Here is a 21,758-nt window from a genome sequence, read left to right on the forward strand (position 1 = left end):
AAGGAGCATCATCTTGGCTGCAAACCCTGCTAGAAATTTCTTTTGATACACAGACATATTTGAAAAGCAAAAAAAAAAAAAAAAATTCCCATAATCGCACAATCATTTTTTATCTTATAATATCCCATTTACGTTTTTTCCAGTTGTCATAGATCTAAAACCCTCAATACTTTAGTTACGCTAATTACTTTTTAATTGCACAGTCTTAAATAACCTGTTGGCAATAAAATGTTCCGCGTATACCCATCAATGCCTAAAAATGCTTACAAAATGTCCTTCCCTGCCAGCACCCCCAGCAAGTGCTTCATGGCCCCCACTCTACTGAGCTGTGTGGCTGAGAAGCAATTACAGAATTAACACATAAAAGAAAATTAAATTAAGACATTCTTCACTGTGGCCCTGTATGTTGACACTACACGCAGCACTCTGTCAAAAATAACTCAATTTGAAATTGGCATCCCATAAACAAATAACATTCTATTGCAAGATACAGTTTCAAAATAGAAGGCCATGATCTTCTTCTGGCATTCAGATAGGTTTTCAAGTAGAAAACTAAATGAGGAGCTAGTGAGTCTTAAAATGAATTTAAGAATCTACATGGTGTCAGGGCAACTGGGTGGTTCAGTTGGTTAAGCATATGACTCTCGATTTTGGCCCAGGACATGATGTTGGAGTTGTGAAACTGAGCCCCATGTTGAGCATGGAGCCTGCTTAAGACTCACTCTCTCTCTTTCTCTCTTACTCTCTCTCCCACTCATGCTCTAAAAATAATAAAAAAATTAAAAAAATAAAAATAAAAAGAATCTACATAGTCTTCACAGGGATGTTTGCAAGTGCTGAGAGTCTCCACCATCATTTTAATTGGGGGCTGCCATGACCTTGGGGAGTGTGGATTTGGTCTCACCTATCCAAGATCCACTATCATCAGAAATAGAACATTCGCTCTGATTTTTAACTAAATTGGCATTTTGTGTTCTTGAGATCCTTTACTAGCATTCGGTAGATTGGAAGATCAACTTCTTGGGAAAGTATTACACTGAAAAACTCCCTGTCATTTTGAAAAAAGTTATTTTTATTTGAGACAGGGAGAGAAAGAGAGAGAGAGAGAGAGAGAAAGCAAGCCAGCAAGCATGAGTGGGGAGGAGGTGCAGAGGAATAGGGAGGGAGAGAATCTCCATGATGAACTCGGAGCCTGATGTGGGGCTTGATTCCATGACCTGGGATCATAACCTGAGCTGAAATCAAGAGTCGGATGCTCAACTGACTGAGCCACCCAGGAGCCCTGCCCTTTGATTTTCAATGTACTGAATTTCCTGAATCACTTCTCAATTGTCTTCAGTGGTGTGTGACAGCATCATGACCCTGGGCAAAACTATAAAGTAGGTAAAGTATATCTTTGGAGATCTCTCTCTATTACGGACTGCATGTCTGTGTCCTTCCCAAATTCATATCTTGAATTCTTAGGAACCTTGAAATCTTAAGCCTTGATGTGATAGTATCTGGAGGGGTGGGGGGGCTCTGGGAGGTGGTTAGGTCCTGAGGATGGGGACTCATGATGGAATTAGTGCCCTTACAAAAGAAGAGAGACCTAGCTAGCTCTCTCTGCCATGTGAGGACACAGCAGGAGGATGCCCTCTATGAGCCAGGGAATAGATTCTCATCAGACACTGAATCTGCCTCCAGTACTGTGAGAAATAAATGCATATTACTTAAGCAACTCGGGCCATGTTAATTTGTTATAGCAGCCCAAATGGACTAAGACATTTTCCCTTTCTTGCCATTCCCCCAATTTTCTGGAACCCCCCACTTCTGTATTTCCCAGGAGCCCAGGGCTGTCTTTTAGCTGCCCATTGAGACTGCCCTCTTCTGTGTTGCTTCATGTTCCCAAATCAGCCTCCTCTCCCACTACTGAAACTCTGTTGCTATGATCTAGAGGGAAGGTGGCTAATAAATGTATTCTATATTTCATTAAGAATAACCGATGTTTAATCATCTTAACTGGCACTTTAAAAATATGCTGTTAATTGAATTCACATTGATGGCTTGTGTAGGGAGGGATTGTTGAACAGAACTTCCTGATCTTTCTGCAAGGCCAGGATGTGGTGAGCTCGAGGTCTCACTATTGAAACACTGCCACCACTCTGCATGGTCTACCTTTACAGAATGATGAGGCCAGTTCCCCATGTGTAAGACGCATCTGAGACCAAGGACACCACAGCTGGAGACAGCATGGAGACTGGATGGCTGGTTTCCTCCTTGGAGAAGATGTCTAGGAGGGACAGATTTTTTCTACCTCCTGTTACATATCAGTTGGTGGCTCCTCCATAAATTAAAAGCAGACGACAACATAAGGTACAGGTGATGTACCTCAGTTTAAGATGGATTCCTTTTATGTTGCTCAGCCTTCATACCTCAGCACATTCTAAGGAGACTAGCACTTTGAAAAGACTCAAAAGAAGGAGTGAGGAGGGGCTTATCCTGCCCCTTCCTTGGGATAGAAAGTTTGGCAGCCCAGTCCCTTGCAACAGGGAGAGATTGTTTTTCTGGTCTGTTGCCTTTCATCATGTTGAGAAACAGCTAAACAGGTGCCTGGCTGGTGGGTGTAGAGTAGAATTGTCTGGTCTAGCCAATTAACAGAGAGGTTCTAAGAAGGGCGTGTGATGCTGAAGTGATACAGCCAAGAAGTCAGCTTCCTCTCCCTCCCCCCACTCATGGCTATGAAAGGCAGGCCTTTCTCCTGAGTCTCTTCCTTAGGCCCGGCCTTTTCAGAGAATGCAGTGCCCCTGCAGAGAAGGGGTAAGACATAAAGGGAGCAGCCCCAGCCGAGGGCTGCCTGGAGGGGACCTGTAGAGAAGCTGATGCAGATGAGAACAGCACACATGCTTAATGGGCTCTTAATCTGACTCTGAGCTTTTTAGAGGGAGAAGTATGTGCTATTAAAAAAAAAAAAAAAAAAAAAAAAAAAAAAAAGCACTTGTTTAGGCAAATGTTCTGAATTATTTTGTGCTTGAAAAATAGCATAAGCCCTGTTTGAAGTTGGCATTCAAAAAGCAAACAAACAAAAAACAAACTCCAGCACTGCACTGTTCCTAATTTAGCTTGATGGGAAGATTGAGGAGGGGGTCAGAACAGGAAGGCAAAATGCAACCCATTCTTAGCCAAGCGCTGGATATGGGGACTGTGCCACCTCTTGCAAAACCCTGCTGGTCTCAACACAGGTCTGTAACCAGTCAGAGACCTCTGGGCCAAATGCCATGCTAGAATTATCTCTGGGCTATGGATCTACAAAAAGTTGATGTGCTTCATCTACAACATTTAAGGACCAGATCTATTCCAAGTTCTATTTAGAAAAAAAATTTTTAATGTTTATTTTTATTTTTGAGAGAGAGAGAAAGAGAGAGAGAACGAGCACAAGTGAGCAGGGGATATGCAGAGAGAAGGAGACACAGAATCCAAAGCAGGGTCCAGGCTCTGAGCTGTCAGTACAGAGCCTGACGCAGGGCTCGAACTCACGGACCACGAGATCATGACCCAAGCCTAATTCAGACGCCCAACCAACTGAGCCACCCAGGTGCCCCTCTAAGTTCTATTTTTAATTCAAGACTGTTTTCTACTTCTTCCTTCTTAAATCAGGATTAGTGGTTTAAATTGTTTCCTAAGTTTCTAGGCAATAAATACACTTGTGAGTTTCTACCTAGGCACCTGACTCTTCCCCATGAAGCAGCCAAAATCACTTATTCATTGGAGTAAAAGGAAAGAAGTGCTTTGCTGGAGGGCTCATCTATCACAGTCTAATGGGCAGTAATATGAATGGAAGAGGAGCACACACTCAAAATTAACTGGTGGATGGTGGCTGTGGAGGAACAGAAGATGTGTTAGAGAGTCAATCCTTTTCCATGACCAGCTGGCTGTATGACTGTGGGGCGGTCACTTAACAGAGACTCTGAGGTCTTCCATTCCTTCCCCTGTGCCGTGCAGGATGAACAACCCCCTCTACCTCTCTAGGGCAGAGTAAGAGACATGCAGTGGTCAGGAGAGGACTGTCTAGGAATAAAGCACAATGGAAGCATCAGATATGAAAATTAGGTTGTGACTTTAGGTTGTGCCTTACTACAGGCTTAGTTGGCCACTAGTACCTCATGTCGTGAGGTCTTCTAATATGTCTCCACAAGTCCTTCAAGTCAAAGTGGCCCAGTGAGACAACACCTCCCATGGGAGAAATCTCTGGCTTAAACTGCAATCAGTGCTCTGGAGTTTATCACTCTGTTCCTGTCCTGTTATGAGCGTTAATCAGAAGTTGGCCTTTGCTACAGAACAAGGTGGCATACGAAGATGCGCTGAGGACACTGCTGGAGTCTAGGTGTCTGAGCACAGCGCACTTCACATCACAACTTGAGAATGGTCCTTCAACAGTGGCTCTTCTATGCTTTCTGGAACCAGTCCTTCGGCCCTGGCTGACGGTAGTGTTTCTCAGCTTTCTGCAGTCAAATCCCACCAATGTAGCCTGACACTATTTCTTTCTTCTACACTTCTAATACAATCTCTTTCCTTTGGCTTCTCACACACCAACTATCAGACTGTGGCCCTGAGTCATCCACTCTCTCCCCATCCACTGCTGGGTCGGAGTAGATCAGTCACATTGCAGGATACTGGGATGGGGACACTGTACAAGTGTCAGTGTTAAAGCCAATGTCCCCCAATTCCTGAAAAAGCCAGGCACATGTTGTCATGGAGAGGTTGGCTCTGCCTGCCACCAACATAGGCACTTTGCCTTTGCTCTAGATTCTGAAAATATGCTGAGGACCACACTACAAGAACTTGGAAGATATGCTGGCCTTCTTTAGTGTTCTAATTCACACAGAATTATCTTCTGCATATTTTTCAGTGCTTATACTTCCAGACAACAGTCATCAGTGGGCAGAGATTTATGGCTAACTCATCTAGTTACTGGCAACTGAGGCAGAAGTCTCTCCTTTAGGTTTGGGGGGATCAAGTTCTATAACACTGATGTGTCCGTGAGCAAAACGCAACAGAACCGACAGAGCTCTCTTGCCTGTGGTCATGGAGACTGGAATAGAGAGGATGCTACTGACACGGATGCATCCAGTCACACCACCAGCTTCACAGAATGATAGCCTTAAGACTGGAAACTTCTCAGGGCAAATACCACTTGTTTAGAAATTGTCAGAATCCACTACTGCTTAGGTTGTTAATCTAAGAGTTTCAGACTCTTATACTAGAAATAGACTACTATTCATGGTTTTCAAATGCAAATGGGGTAGAGACAGTTGCTCTAGGTTAGGGGAAAAAACCCAAATGCCAAAGCCTTTCTTGAAATTTAGAAACAGTGATAGCAATGAGGTATCGCCAATGAGACTTCCATAAAGTTCCAAAACTTTAAAAACCAACTGACTATAATTTAAGGATACAGAAAGTTTGTGCACCGGTAACTGAAGTTGCTTCCAACTAATAAAAGAGCAAATAGGTCTGGATTTTTCTGATTAGAATCTCCACAGCTGTAATCCAACAATAGTAACTATCAACAATATATTGCAGACTTGAAACTATCATTCCACGTAAGGTAACTGACTCTGTGCTTTGGAGATCCACAGCCTACTTAATCATGCTGGGTTATAAGCTTTCTGCTCTGGTTTCAGAACTGTTTCTAAAACTGGAAGGTTGCTCTCCTAAGTAGATCCGGGGAGTCTGGGCTTGTCTGACTGCTGATATAGCAATCTTCTTTGTTACAGAAAACAAATCAGGAAAATCTGAACTGGTTGAATCAGATGCTCAGGTTTATTATAGTTGCCCGAGTCACTGCCCATGGGACTTTCCCCTGGTGGCTAAATCCAGTTGCCCTGGCCCTAAATTACTACTGTTTAGTTCACCTGTTTCACAACTTCTGTTCCCTTTCTCCAAAGTGGAGTGGGTGTAGGTGAGGGGACTCGGTAGGGGGTCCAGAAAAGAAATGGTATTCACCAATGGGGATCACCTCATTTCCCCTCTTTCTAGAGCTTATCATCTGGGAGGGTACAGGAATAAAACACAAGGACATCTGGGGGTTCTGTGAGGAGGAGCCCATCAAGTTTGACTGTTTGTGGGGAGTGACAGTGGTCACACCCAGGAGCTCTAGTCTAGCACCGGCATTCTGTCATCTTCGCCAAGAAAGGAGCTCTAGAACACTTAAGTGAAATGCAACCCGGCTGTTCACACTTGACCTTAGAGCCCATGAACTGTTTCCACTGTGAGTACAAAGTCACAACAGAGTCACAGTGTGGCCTGACCTTCTTTGTGATTATTTCTTCTCAGAAAACAATACAGCTGAAACCCTCTGTCCCATCTCAAGCGCTGAGAAGAAATGCAATTATAAAATGTAAAAGTCAGAGAATGTGTTCCTTGTGTCAGGTGTTCATTACATATATCCAAAGGAAGGACATGTATATCTCTAGACAAATGGGAGGACAAACGTCCTAGTCCTTTAGCTAGTGACAGTTCCTCTGGTGAAGGGGTGATGGCTTTGTTGCATTGTCATTCTATACATGACACCCCCTCCTTGTAATGCATTATCATGCTATACATGACACCCCTCCCCTGTAATGCACTGTCATTCTATACAGGACACCTCCCCGCCTTGTAATGCACTGTCATTCTATACGTGACATCCCCCCCTTGTAATGTTCTCTAGAGCCAGAGGGAAATGCCATATACTAAGTGGCCACAGTCTATGCGAGAAGGCACCACAGAGAAAGCAAACTATGTATAGGAATCCTAGATCAAGTTCCCCAGATGAAATTTGTCCTTCTGTATACATGTATGAGTGCGTGTGTGTGTGTACACATGTGCATGGGTGTATCTATGGGTGTGCAGAGAGCAGACAGGTGGGGACAGGAAGTGAATAAAATGAGAGATGCTGGGCATGACGAGACACAAGGATTTTAGATCACATTCCCAGGGCTGTATCTGGTGTCTAAGGCAAAGAGAGGTGCACTACTCACCTTATTTGTTGCATCAATGAATTTGACTCCTTTATAAGAGACTGAAAGAATAATAGTGGGGACCTTCTTCATTTGCTCTGTAGACTTCTGAAATTAAAATTAGAAAGCTGTTAGAGCGGTTTGTGTTGCATGGCAACTGAAGCACATAATTTCTCCTCTTGGAAGATAAAAATGAGCCCAAGTTAAAAACAACACACACACACACAATCAAACACACACCAAACACATTAATTTAAATGTAGGTCTCCCTTCTCTTGGGCTTAGCTGTGGTTTGGGGTTCTAAAGTATCTGTCTTGCACTTGAGGATCTAAAAACAGCCTGTTCTGCTGCCTCCCGTGGGTGAAGGAATACTCCTTTTCCCCGACACCAAAGGGAGAAATGGACAGCTCTGTCTCCTACTGCAATTTCAAGCAATGCTTCTTTGACTAGAGTTAAACCATGTCAGTGTTAACTCCAAGGGTGAGTTTAGCATTAGCAAAATATATGCCACTGCTCCCCCTTCTCCTAGTCACTCTTTCTTCAAGGCATGACGTATGTCTGAATGTGTGGTTAAAATAGGGATTTAAAATACATCATTGTGAATTTTTCTCAAACCTGGCCAAATCCGTAAGAGCTGATATATTTACAGCGCCATCACTTGTGACCATGCGGGAAACAATACCACCCTACAACAATTAAGCCCTCCAGGAACAGTCTGTATTTTGAGCCACAGCAAAACTGGACAGTCCAGGTAACAACCTACTTTATCATTTAGAGCTGCTAGATTTCCTTAGGCTATGTTCTTATGACGGATGTTCACACTGGCTTAATGTGCCCAGAGTCTTCAGCTTCTATAGTTTTATGCATCCACAAAAAGTTTCTCCACAATTTAGTATGAGTCTTTTCTGTTTAGCTTTATCATTCATCACGGGTCACCAACAGTCTGTGTACTTCATTTCCCACTATGGATCCTCCTAATAATCACATTAAACATCAAGAAGAACCTACCTGACAGTTAGCCTGATGGGTTTTCCAGATAAGACAGGTGGGAACAAAATAGGAGAGAAAAATACATAAAAAAGTGAGGAAACCATTTCAATAATTCACCAACAGCATAAAGTCACTAAAAAGTGAATGGAGAATAGGTTTTATCGATACATACAGATGCAGTGAAACTGTTTTAGGAATGGCTGTGGGCTTTTCCAGACCTCGTCTGTCCTTTTGTTTTCTAATTCCCGTTTACTGCATTGCCTAGCCTCACGACCGACACACCAGAACCCTCCACTTCCAGTGTCCCACAACCACCTACCTGTCTTATGGATATTAAGGGAATCGGGAGAAAACATTACCCAATTTTCCATTTTAAAATTCTGAAATGTGACCAGAATTAAAGAAGGCTTTTAGTTGGATAGTGTGACTGAAACTCACTGAACTCTAAAATCATAATTGCATTACATCTTTCACTTGAGCCATGGAAAAGGTGTTTCACATTTTCCTGACTGTTTTGACACATCTTTTGGAGAGCTACTGTACTGGTTTCAAAGATGGAGCAAATGGATCAGTAAGAGTGTTACTATTTAGTATTCATTAAGTGTTTCACACGGTATAGAAAAAAAGCACTCTTGAAGTGCTTTTTAACTAGTTTTAAAATTACCCAAGCTTGTTAGTTTTCTTCTGTGTTTGCCAAAGAGATGCAGATACTTTTGTCTTTTTAATGCTTTATCCAACCAACTTTTAAAAGTGTGCAAGGTAAATCAAAGGCAAAGCTAGAAGAAGTAACGCTCAGTGTGCCAATTTTGAGGCAAAGTTGTGGGCTGAGCTCTGTAAAGAGAGAGCTATAGCCGGCCGGCATGGGTAGCGGCTTGGTGGACTGAATGTGTGTGTGAAGAATTCTCTGCAAAGGGTAACAATGGATTTCAACAAATTACCTCACTCATTCCTTGCCATGAATACATTTCTCTCAGACACATCTATCTATACCATCGAACAATATAAGATTAAAATATCAACATTTCATTTAGTATTAAGAAAGCCCCAAAGGGAAAAAGCAAAACCATTTGTCATTCATTCAGCAATTGAGTGGTTATAGTAGGCAGCCCACTGTGCTGGGAAAGCTCAGAGTCTACTTCAGGGCACGTCAAGCGGACCTCAAGCTGTGTGCAAACTACAGTCTGCAGCAAGTGGCGTCCCGAGTGCGGTATTGAGAAAATTGTGAGCCTGTGTCTCGGCTCAGTGGGAAAGACGGTTGGGAACGAGGTCTGCCATGGGACAGGGAGAGGAAGAGGCAGCACAGGAGCTAGCTACACACCACGTTCCTGGCCTGGTCTGCCACAAAGAGAAGCCACAACACAAATGCTGATAAATGCAACAGTGAGAAACAGAGTGCCTCCAGAGTACTGAGCAAAGAGAGCTTCACTTTGCAGGAGAGAGTAGGGCAAGTCTTCATTATTCATTTGTCAAGCAGTGACTGCCTGCTAGGGCTGACTGAGCTGTTCCAAGAGGATGAATGGGTATTTTCTAGGGGCCAAAAGAGGACAAAGGAGGCTTTTTAGCAGAAGAATCAACATATACACACGCCTGGAAATGAGAAATAATGGGGTGGGTTTGGGTAATTGGTGGAAGATGAGGCTGATACAGTAGGTTTGGAAGGTTGTGACTTACTCTGCCAAGTTAGAATTCCCTGGAAGCTTTTAAGTAGGGAGTGACACAGTCAGAGCTGGGTTGCAGAAAGCCAGTGCTGGTGACCGGATGCACTGGAACAGCTAGAGACTGAATGCAGCAAGGCTGGAAGGAGAGGTACATTCAAACAGGAGACCCTAAGCACCCAAGCTGAAACAGAAGTGCAAGCATGGAAGAGGGAGCCATAACTCTGATGAAGAAGATTCGAGAGGCTCTGCTAACCCATCTGCTACGAAAGATGAGTGAGCGGGAAGATGTCACCGATGAAGAGACCCTCAACTGAGATAAGGGATACTACACAGGAGCATGCTTTTGCATGAAAACCCCTTGAACATTGGTAATCAGGTGGAGATGTCCAGTAGGAAATTAGAAGTAAGAATCTGCTCTGGAAACCCATGTGCACAGCAGGGGTGCCTGAGGAGATGAGGTGGCTCAAGGAGTGAACAAGAAGAGGGCTAAGAATCCCCTGTCTGGGGAAGATAACCCTTAAGGAGTGGGGAATTAAGAGTCAATGAAGCTGAAACAGAGTTGGAAGGTGCCTGAACGCAGTATGGCAGAAGTCAAGGGGCAGATTCCTTAGAAGGTGGGAGCCGTGCCCGACGCCAGGAGGGCTGAAAAAAGCTAAAAATCGAAGCCCGACATCACAGCTGGCAGGCAAATTGGCTGCTACATGTATTGGGTCTTCTGGGCAAAATCCTGGGCTTCAGCAACTAGAAAAGTTTGTTGCTGATTTTATTAAGAGCAGCGTGAGGAGGAAAGAACAGTAGACAGAGGAAAGAACACAGAGGGGTGTGCAGTGATTGTCAGCGAGAGGGAGCAGAGGGCTGGGACAACGGGCAGGCCGGGACACGGGCTCTCAGGCTGAAATGAGGGCATCAGCGATGATTTCTGTCCCGATACAAGGATTCTACGTTATACGCTCAGACAACATGGACAAAGAAGACAAGAGAAAAGGTGGTTATTTTTTCTAGGTGCCAAGAGCCCCTGCTCTCCCAGCTGAAGGCCACGCTGGTGTGCCCCCGCTGCAGGCTGTGTGGACGGCAGCGCTGGGGGTGGCCATGCAGTCCAATCTGGAGCCCAAACCGAGCTTCTTTCCCACTGCGCGCCGTGACAAGATGATGATGGACCCTGGCTGGCCGCAGAGTCACTCTGGCAGCTCTTCAACGTAATGCCCCTTCTTTAAGGCATTTAAAATTCTAGGAGATAGAAATCCAACCTGTTTTAGGGGATTTTCTGTTGGTGTACTTTGACAGAGCTTTCAAAGAGGTCTTTTCATGCGCTATTTTAATGAAAGGTTGAAGACACATAGAAGAAAGCTAACATACCGAGTCTTCAGGGAGAATAATCAGGCAAGAAATCCAATAAGCGCCTACTTCATTTTGTGAAGGCCGTACAGATACCGAAATATGAGCAGGGCTCCAGTCCAATCACAGACAGCCCACATCCCGCCGTCTCCATTTTCTCTTACGTGTTGAAATTATTGTTTTCTTCTCCTTCCCAGGGACGGAGGCACCTAGTCTGGACATCACTGCTCAAGTTACAAAGCACTCAGCTGCAGGTGACACCGGTCTCTATGACTTATCTGCAAGCTTTGCTGCGATTCTGGTAGTTAATACTCCCATATATGTACGTATGTTAAACATTCAAGCCTTATTGATCTGTATAAACAGAATTCACTTCTTCAGGCTCTTTTCCCCAGTGAAATGCTCAGGGCAAACCTTATGTTATGGTTCTCTTTTGTTTCCAGTTGTTTTTTTTTTCTGCACCATATTCTTGGTGGACTTTCTGAGCCTTCCCCAAGCCCTCAAATTCCCTCCCCTTCAGTGCCAGCTTTATAGGAGAGATTCACTTGTAATGAGGACCTATGGATACCTGAGCAGCTGAATACTCATGGGTAATGCCCAAAATTAACTTAACCTTCATAGCATCTTGCTCTCCTGCTAAGAGCATTACAGTGATATTCAATTGTATTTTGTTCACAGTTTCCCAAAATAAGATTATCATCCTTTTATTACTCTAACAGAAACAGTATTTAGTTATAGAGGGAAAATACCTACCTTTCTGAAATCCAAAATAAAGTGCAACTTTTGAATCTTAAATGCAAAGCCAGCTTTACATTTAGCACTTGGGTTTATATTACCTATAAGCATTTACACAGAATACAGACTGTAATGTCATATCTGGAGGTGGGCATCTGAGATACTGTAAAGTAACTGAACACTTTTAGAACCTTTTTTTTTTTTTTAAGAGGGATTGTTGGACACACCAAGGAAAGTAATACCATCTTTCAATCTTTTTATCAAGTCAGAGATTGCTGTTGGTACTTTTATCCTTATAGCATGCCCCGAGAAGGGACAGTTTCTCCTTTTCTAATGCAGAGTCAACAGTCTGAGAATATCCTTTTGAGACTGCAGGGATGCTCTGGTCTCAGAGCATGGCTTTCCTAAGTGTGAGTGAGAGCAAAGAGGTTTACAACAGGGAGCACTTCAGCTGTGAGCCGTAATGTTGCATTGGAGTCTGGAGTGATGTTTATGTTCCTAATGAGAGTCATTTGTGCCCCATAACCAGTACAGAGAGGGAACAGAGTGAGGCAGCCCATGGGGAAGAGATCACCAACCCTTCATTCTTACAATACCCTGCTCATTTCCAGTGTATTTTAAACACAGACTGGGGAACAGATTTCTGGATGGGCTACTGCCATCCAGCTCACAGTATATTTTTAACCTACACATGGCTACCCTGAGAATGCTTTCTAGTTAGATATTCAGCGCTGAGTCGTAACTATTAATTTTGCCATATAATATTTTCTTTAGATCATTTCAAAGCTTAATTATTACATTCAGTCTCAGCAAGTAAATTAAAATAGGATCAGACAATTATGTTTGGTAGCCCTAAGTGCCTTTCAAATGATTTAAAAAATGTAGAAAACAAGCAGTGTTGTATTTTGTATTTAGTGATACTAATTATGTTGCGGAAGTTCTAAGAGATAGAAAGCAGACGACAGATCGGCTATTTGAAATGCACCTTTACCCTTCAGAACGCAGTTTCAACATCATTTTCTGGGAAAGCCTCGTGTGGCCTCGCAACCTGACAGGATGGCCACTTCTTACCCCAGGTATGCCCTGTGAACCTCTGCCGCTCTCCCTTAGGGTTCGCTGCCATGGGTCTCAGGTTTGTCTCCCTCACCATACAGGGAGTTCTTGGAGGATGGCCCACATCTTTCTTGATTTGTCTCTGATCTCCCCCATAATGACTAGCACATGGTCTCAGGTTTAGCCCTATGACACTGCCATTTTTTATGGGTCAAAAAAAATGGTGAAATATCAGGAATTTCATAGGGTTCAGTCTAACAGCTGCTGAAATCCATAATTATTAAGTGAACGAACAAACGAATGAATGTATGGTAACGAGCACAAAGCCAGCTTTATAAAGAAGAACCACAGTGCCAGCCTCTCAGGCACCAGGAGCTCAGCAGACTTTTCAGAGAGCCCTGGTGCCCAGAGCCAGGCACGGAGGCCTTGAAAGAACTTGGAGGAGAACCACAGATGTGATTAGAGATAAGCCAGGAGATTCCTATGGGATGGGAAAACCTTACAGACCTTGTGATTTGTCAGCCTCAAGGAGAGAAGGGTTAGGTCTTCATTTTTGCAATAGAGAACTGGTTCAAATTGCAAGTGCTGAGAAGGAAAGACTTTTTGAAACAGCAGGAGGATTATTAGGGGCAGCTGCGAAGTTTTCCCCTCTGGATGTCTTTAAAAATAGTCTGGACTCTTATTTGTCACTGATGACTTAGGGGTAAGTCTCATTTGGCTGGGAAATGAGGCTAGATGACCTCTCAAGGGCTTTTCTGGCCAGGAGAAGCCTGACACAAGGGCTGGGTGAGTACAGAGCCTGGTACGACCATGTGACAAGAGCAGACGGTGGGCAGGCAGCCATTCTAACTACTCCCTTGGCACAAGACACGGCTATTGTACTGCCAAGTGTAACTCACACACCCTGGCCAAATCTAGTACAGCGCAAAGCGATGCCCTCTATCTCTACTCCTCTGGCCCTGGCTGCTTTCCAGGCACCATGGCAGAATGATTCCACCAGGGCAACCTAACTGCATGGCAGACTTAACAGGAATGCCCAGTGGACCAAGGCAGCTGTTCTCAAACTTTCGTGGGCATTGGAATCACATGGAAGGCCTGGTAAATAACAAATCGCTGGGCCCCACATCTACAGTTTCTGATGCAGTAAGTGTTATGAACTGAAGGTCTGTGATCTCCCAAACTTCTTATGTTGAATCCTATGCCCAAAGTATTAGGAATTGGGGCCTTTGGGAGGTGCTTAGGTCATGAGAGTGGAGCTGTGAATGGGATTAAGTGTGCTTATAAAAGGTATAAAAGGGTCCTCTTCCATCACGAGAGGGCAGTGAAGATGGCCATCTATGAGCCAGGAAGAGGGCTGGCCAGTGTCTTGACTTGGGGACTTCTCAGCCTTCAGAACCACAAGAAATAAATTTCTCCCAGTCACATGGTATTTTTATTACAGCAGCCTGAAAAACTAAGACAGTGAGTCTGAGATAAGGCCTAAGACTTGCACTTATAACAAATTTCCAGAAGCTACTGCTGCTACCACAGTTTGAAAACTTCTGTTCTAAAAACACAGTTGATTTTGGGGGCTCCTGGGTGGCACAGGTGGTTAAGCATCTGACTCCTTGTCTTGGCTCAGGTCATGATCTCACAGTTCATGAATTCAAGCCCGGCATCAGGCTCTGTGCTGATGGTGTGGAGCTTGCTTGGAATTCTGTCTCTCCTTCTCTCTACCCTCCCCTGCTTGTGCATGCTCTCTCTCTCTCAAAATAAACAAGTTAAATAAATAGTTGATTTTTGATTGAAAGTCACTGTCAGAACTGTTCTCTGCTGCTATGCATGTAAACTCAGTTGTACTGCATCCTACATTAATTCAGAGAGAAGCTAATTTATCAAAACACACTATCCTCCACTTGACAAGTGATTTCCAAAAATCCTTAGTTAGCACTTAGTTACAGATCTTGGTCTTCAGAGCAAATAACAAGAATTATTTAAACTTCCATGGTTTCTCAGGGACTGTGAAAGTAAAAAACATCCTTCACATAAAATAAAGAGTTCAGGTCATAAAGATAGATTCTAGAGGTACTTCTAGAATAGATGTTGATCAGACAGAGCTGACAGGCCCAGGGGTAACGCTGAAGATGTATGGTTTCTCATAAAAGTTCCCCAGTTCTCCCTCAACTAGGAGCACATCCAAGGTATTAAGTATATACCTTGAGAGACGTGACGAGCAAACACCAACACACTTTCGTGTACTGCTTCCGGAAGTGTCAACTGGAACAAGGTTTTTAGAAGGCAGTTTGGCAATTTTTACCCAGTTTCAAGATGTGTATACTTTTGACCTAGCCAGTCTATATTTAGTGGCTAATTCTAAGGAAACAATCAGACCTGTTGCAAAAGATGTAGGTGTAAGGATGTTGCCCACAGTGTTGGTTATAATTTGAAAAGATTCAAAATGACCTAATGACCAACAAGGGGAACTGGTTAAATGAGTTTGGTTCAGTTATTGATTGGAATATTGTTCAACCACTACAAATAATGTTGAAGATAAATATTTATTGGAACAAAAATATTTTAAAATATGTTATGTTAAAAATAGATTAGAAAATAGAAAACAGTAGGCATAGTATATTCCTATTGCTTTGTAGAAAAGAGATGCCTATGAATGCATGATTAATTAGTTTGGAGGATTACATAGGAACAAGGTGTTAACAGAGAGGTGTTTACCATCTCCGTGTGATAAAATTACAATTTTTTTTTAATGTTTATTTATTGATTTTTGAGAGACAGAGAGAGAGAGAGAGAGGGTGAGGGAGAAGGAGAATCCCAAGCAGGCTCTGTGCTATCAGCTCAGAGCCCGATGTGGGGCTCAATGTCATGAATCGTGAGATCATAACCTGATCAGATTGCTCAACCTACTGAGCCACCCAGGTGCTCCCTTTTTATTTCTCCTTTCCCTATCTATGTTTTAAAACTGGATAACAATGAATGTTTATTACTTTTATAATAATAAAATAAGAAGTTTTAAAAATGTATATATTTTTTTAGTTAAAAAGCTAATTGTATGGGAATGTAAACTGGTGCAGCCACTCTGGAAAACAGTATGGAGGTTCCTCAAAAAATTAAAAATAGAACTACCCTAAGACCCAGCAACTGCACTACTAGGTATTTATCCAAGGGATACAGGTATGCTGTTTCGAAGGGGCACATGTACCCCAATGTTTATTAGCAGCGCTACTGACAATAGCCAAAGCATGGAAAGAGCTCAAATGTCCATTGACAGATGAATGGATAAACATGTGGTATATATATACAGTGGAGCATTATTCGGTAATCAAAAAGAATGAAATCTTGCCATTTACAACTATGTGAATGGAACTAGAGGGTATTATGCTAAGTGAAATTATTCAGTCAGAGAAAGACAAGTATCATATGACTTCACTCATATGAGGACTTTAAGATATAAAACAGACGAACGTAAGGGAAGCAAAAATAACATAAAAACAGGGAGGGGACAAAACAGAAGAGACTCTTAAGTGTAGAGAAAAAAACAGAGGGTTGCTGGAGGGATTGTGGGAGGGGGGATGGGCTAAATGGGTTAGGGACATTAAGGAATCTACTCCTGAAATCACTGTTGCACCATATGCTAACTTGGGATGTAAATTAAAAAATAAATAACAATAAAATAAAAAAAAACTTAAAAAAAAAGCTAATTGTAAACATGTGAAAAAACACACCGACTTCTCACTTATGATAAGTTCAATCCATCACTTATAAGAACAAGTTAAGAGTGTGTTTGTGTGGGGCCGCCTCGGTGGCTCAGTTGGCTGAGCGTCTGACTTCGGCGCAGGTCATCATCTCACAGCTTGTGAGTTCGAGCCCCATGTCGGGCTCTATGCTGACAGCTCAGAGCCTGGAGCCTGCTTCAGATTCTGTGTCTCTCTCTCTCTCTGCCCCTCCCCCACTCATGCCATGTCTCTGTCTCTCAAAAATAAATAAAAACATTTAAAAAAATTAAAAAAAGAGTGTGTTTGTGTGCACATAGGTATGGTCATGTTGAACTTATGAAGAGACCCACTGATAAGCTCCTTCTCCAGGAGACACTGCAGTACAGTGAATAGCACAGAAGGGCATGTTTGGATTCCTGTCTTGGCTCCACTGTGTGTCAAGATATTTAACCTCTATGTCTTAGTTATTTCATCTGTAAAATGGGTATGTTAATACAGCATTGACTTTGTAGAGCTGTGAGGATTACATAATCCAGGGCCCAGCATGTAGTGAGCATCAACAAATTTTAGCCATTGCTCTTATTCTGAGGATGGATACTTTCACTTATCTGCTTTCCAAAGTACATCCTCCCACTGGCAAGAGAGAGTAGAAGTAAAGTCAACATCTGTGAGCATAAGTGAATAATCTCTGGGCTACATGCTAGGATAGTGGTGAAATGGTGGTTCCAACAATGAATATTCAGCAGAGCAATATATCTGGACCAATGACAATGGACTCAGTATGTTTAGAAAGAGAGCTTCAGTGGGCGTTAAAGGCAGAAGAGGACCATGAAACCTTTCAGTGATGTGCAACAGTGAGGGTGTACAAAGATGATATAGGATGAGATGATCAGAATTGTTCAGTCTTCCTTTGGGAGGACCCCTAGGAAATCACTCACAAAGCAAAAGTACAAGTGAGCAAAGCTTAGCAGTGAGCAGTTAGAAATGCTGTTGCCTTGTGTATACTGTTATTTTAATATACACTCATATTTATGGGCTTAGACCTGTACTGACCTGCAGTACTTGGGAGGGAGCAAAAAATGAAATATTTTATTCCTCCCTGAAACTTGGGCAAATGGAGACTTTAAAAAAAACAGCTGTTTGCACATTTCTTCCAAGCCTGGTTCCTAAGTAGTAGTCCCTGAAATGATTTCTGGAAACAATCCTAATAGACAGGAGTTGTAGAAGGAACTAAACATGACTTAAGTTTTGAGTCTCTTCTTTTTCTTTTTAAAGTTTCTTTTTATTTCTTTTGAGAGAGAGAGAAAGAGAGCACACAGCAGAAGGGCACAGAAAGAATTCCAAGCAGTCTCCATGCTGTCAGCATAGAGTCTGATGCTGGGCTTGAACTTACAAACCACGAGATCATGACCAGAGCTGAAATCAAGACTCAGATGCTTAACCGACTGAGCTACCCAGGTGTCCCCAGTTTGAGTCTCTTGTAAGAGCATAGAGACAACATTTCCATCTAATTCTAAAATCTGATTTCAAGCATTCCAATCCATTCTCCAACATTATCATTTTTTTTGACAAGCACAGAAAAAAGATAGTCTTCACACTTCAATCAAGGTACATTTGGAAATTTATAGATTTGAAAATTCAACTTTAGAATTGTTTCTAGATTGAAAGTTTAAAAATGAGACAAGGTCAGGGGAATGGACTCAATAAGAAACCTGAACTATGGTGTCTGAACTATCTAAGCCCTTTGGGAAATAAAGATTCCCTAATTTAAATTTGCCAGATCTGCTTACTCCTGACAAAAAAAAAAAAATATGTATATATATATATATATATATATATATATATATATACACACACACACACATATATACATATATATGTATATATGTGCATATATATATATATATATATATATTTCCTATTTTGCATTGAGGAAAAAAATTTCCTATTTTTTCCAATATATATTTCCTATTTTGCACTGAGAAGGCGGATTTCTACCTGATTGTAGTTGAAAAATAGGTATTTTTCTTTTCTTAAAAGAGAAATTGCCTCGAGCACAAACACCTGTGAACAATACTCATCATCAACTATGGGATTAGAGAAAGATTTTAGAGTATGAAATTGAATATAATAGTCTACCTCTTACAGTAGCAGATGTTTCCTAATAGTATATTTAATTAGGGAAGTGACTGAATACTGTATATTAGTGATAATTATACCCTGAGGCAAAATTCGGGGCTGGGGGATGGGGTATGTGTAAGTCTCGGGAGGCAAAAAGGAATAGTAGAACGTCATCTGGCCAGAGCAAATCCTTCATTTGAGCAACCACTGTGTGTCTTAGAATCTCTGAAGTGGGAATTACTCATACCAAAGAGAACACTGAAAGGCCAAAGCAACCTATTTATTGCTTTGTAAAGTTCAGTCCTGTGAACACATTATTTAAAAGAGGCAAGCTAACTCCCAATCGATTTAGGAACAAGTTACTTCCCCCAAAATATAAAACTGCAAAATTACATTTACCATCTTATCAACAGTTTCCCATCATTTTCTCTTCCTCTTGGTGATGGCCTTTAAAAACTGGAACTAAGGGGCACCTAAGTCAGTCAAGTGTCCGACTCTTGGTTTTGGCTTAGGACATGTTCTCAATGGTTCATAAGATTGAGTCCCATGTCAGGCTCTGTGCTGACAGCACGGAGTCAGCTTGGGATTCTCTCTCTCTGCTCCCTCCACCAACCCCCCTCCCACGCATGCACACACTCTCTCACAAAATAAATAAACATTTAAAAAAATAATAATAAGAGTGCAGGATTCCTAAGTTTTTGAATACTTTCTTACATATTGTGAATGCAGAAAACCAGGGTAACAACTGCAATACTGACATTATAGTTGAGTAAAAAATAAATGAAATAATCCAAAGCAAATCTATCAATTTACTTGCTCAAACATTTTGGAGGAAGAGGTCAACGTGTTTTGAGGTTTTAGTGAACTAGACCCTTTACAGGCATCACTTTATTGATCACCATCAAAACCACCCTAAAGGTAGCTATGTTATGGCAGGCCCTGGGGTGACAATATACATGGTTCCTGCCCTCTAAGGGGCACGGGGCATGAGCAACCAGGTTTGTACAGTGGTGACATGAGGTGTGACAGAAGGAAGGTTCTGTGTTCCATGGGGAGCATGTTGGGGGCATCATATTCAGGATCCCAGAGCTAATGCTTCCCCTCAGGAATCCTTTCAGAAATGAAGCCTGTCTCTGAGCACAGATTTAGCTGGAAAACCTAGGCAGCACTAAATGAATATGTTCAGATCAAATAGATACTTCTTACAACTTCTCACATGTTACTAATATATGTTTTTAGACCTTAATTTTAACAGAAATGCCTGTAAAGCTGTCACAGTAAAGGTAATAGGCAGCCAAGTTGTACTACTGAAGAGCGAAATAATTCACAGAAATCACTCGTCCTAAAAGTATGCCTCAATATCAAGGCATATCTAATCTCTTGGGCTTTTATTAAAGAAAACTCTGAAAGAGAAGACAAAAACTGCAATTCTACTTAAAAAAATTATCAGGGTTTAATGTAAGTTCCTATTGATTCTTCTTCACTAAACACAATTCAGAAGATAATTTTAAGAGGGTGTGGATCCAGGAAAAAAAAATCTTAAGACGAAAACCTGCATACAAATATTTATAGCGCCTCTGTTCATAACTGCCAAAATCTGGAGGCAACCAAGATGGCCTTCAATAAGTAAATGGATGAACAAACCGTGGTACATCCATATGATGGAATATTATTCAGTGATAAAAAGAAAGAGCTATTGGACACCTGGGTGGCTCAGTCGGTTAAGCATCCAACTTTGGCTCAGGTCACAATCTCATGGTTCATGAGTTCGAGCCCTGTATCGGGCTCTGTGCTGACAGCTCAGAGCCTGGAGCCTGCTTCACATTCTGTGTCTCCCTCTCTCTCTGCCCCTCCCCTGCTCATGCTGTCTCTGTCTCTCTCTCTCAAAAATAAATAAACATTAAAAAAAAAAAAAAAAAAAAAAAAGAGCCATCAAGCCACAAAAGACATAGAGGAAGGAAGCTTAAAAGCATATTGCTAAAGAAATGAAAGAGGCCAGTCTGAAAAGGGTACACACTGTATGATTCCAACTATTTGACATTCTGGAAAAGACAGAAGACAGTAAAAAGGTTAGTGGTTGCCAGGGGCTGGGGGGCAGGGGAGAGGAGAGATGAACAGGTAGAGCACAGGGGATTTTTAGGGCATGAAACAATTCTTTGTGACACTGTAATGGCTGCATTTGTCAAAACCCCAAACACTGTATAACACTGAGAATGAATTCTAATGGAAACCACAGACTTTAGTTAATAACAATATTGTTCGTAATTGTGACAAATGTACCACATCAATGCATGTTAATATGCGAAACTGGGAAGGGAATGGTGGAGGGGGTATGTTCAGTAACTGCACTTTATGCTTAATTTTTCTGTTAACCTAAAACTGCTCTAAAAAGTAAAGTCTGTTAGAAAAATTATAAGGCAGTTGGAAGAGGAAAAAGGCTGGCTGACCTGAACAGAATGATGTGAATTACTACCATCTCACATACATTAGCTTATGATGGCCTATTTTTGACTGAAATAATATGAGTATAATAAAATACCAGGACATCAGTGTAGAATTATCTTGGTTTCAGAAATGGAGGGGACCTTAGAGATGAATAAACAGGCTTAGATAAACTTAGAAATTAACCAATTGTGACCACCAAACACTCCAAATGTTTCTGAAGGGGGAACATTGTGTTTGGTTTGTGCTGGGGCAAAGTACATGTATTTAAGTATTATGGAAAAAAATATAGTTGCTTAGGATGCAAGAAAAACTCTCTTAAAATTATTTAGGTTAACACATTGGAATGTACCCCAAATTACTATATATATCTGTACCTACATGGTTTAATTTAGCTAATTTTACAGACTCTTTGAGGGTTCCTAAAGCTCTTTGTCAACATAAATGATCCACATTTTCAGCTATTTTATTTTGTTTTTAATTTTTTAAAGTTTATTTCTTTCTCTTCAGAGAGAAAGAGAGGGAAGGGCAGAGACAGAGGGAGAGAGAGAATCCCAAGCAGGATCTGCACGCCAGCACAGAGCCTGATGTGGGGCTTGAACTCACAAATGGTGAGATCATGACCTGAGCTGAAATCAAGAGTTGGATGCTTAACCAACTGAGCCACTCAGGCAGGGACATTTTCAGCTATTTTCAAACTCCGGGCAATAAATGTTCCAAGGGCTCATTAGAGAGGTAGT

At 41.9% G+C, this 21,758-nt stretch overlaps 1 protein-coding gene across 20 annotated transcripts in view; it reads right to left on the minus strand.

Moving 5' to 3' along the window:
- The window catches only part of ANKS1B (ankyrin repeat and sterile alpha motif domain containing 1B), a 1,079,650-nt gene that overhangs the window by 31,768 nt on the left and 1,026,124 nt on the right, over positions 1-21,758 (minus strand). For 17 of the 20 annotated variants that reach the window (XM_045464947.1, XM_045464946.1, XM_045464944.1 and 14 more), the window contains 2 exons: positions 7,983-7,994; positions 6,996-7,082 (listed from right to left, as the gene is read on the minus strand). In XM_045464947.1, the coding sequence (XP_045320903.1) occupies positions 6,996-7,082; positions 7,983-7,994 (99 nt within the window). The remainder of the gene's footprint in view (positions 1-6,995; positions 7,083-7,982; positions 7,995-21,758) is intronic. The other 3 variants (XM_045464941.1, XM_045464936.1, XM_045464935.1) reach the window with 1 other exon arrangement.

This window comes from Leopardus geoffroyi, chromosome B4 (genome assembly GCF_018350155.1).
Source record: "Leopardus geoffroyi isolate Oge1 chromosome B4, O.geoffroyi_Oge1_pat1.0, whole genome shotgun sequence".
In the NCBI taxonomy this organism is placed as follows: domain Eukaryota; kingdom Metazoa; phylum Chordata; class Mammalia; order Carnivora; family Felidae; genus Leopardus; species Leopardus geoffroyi.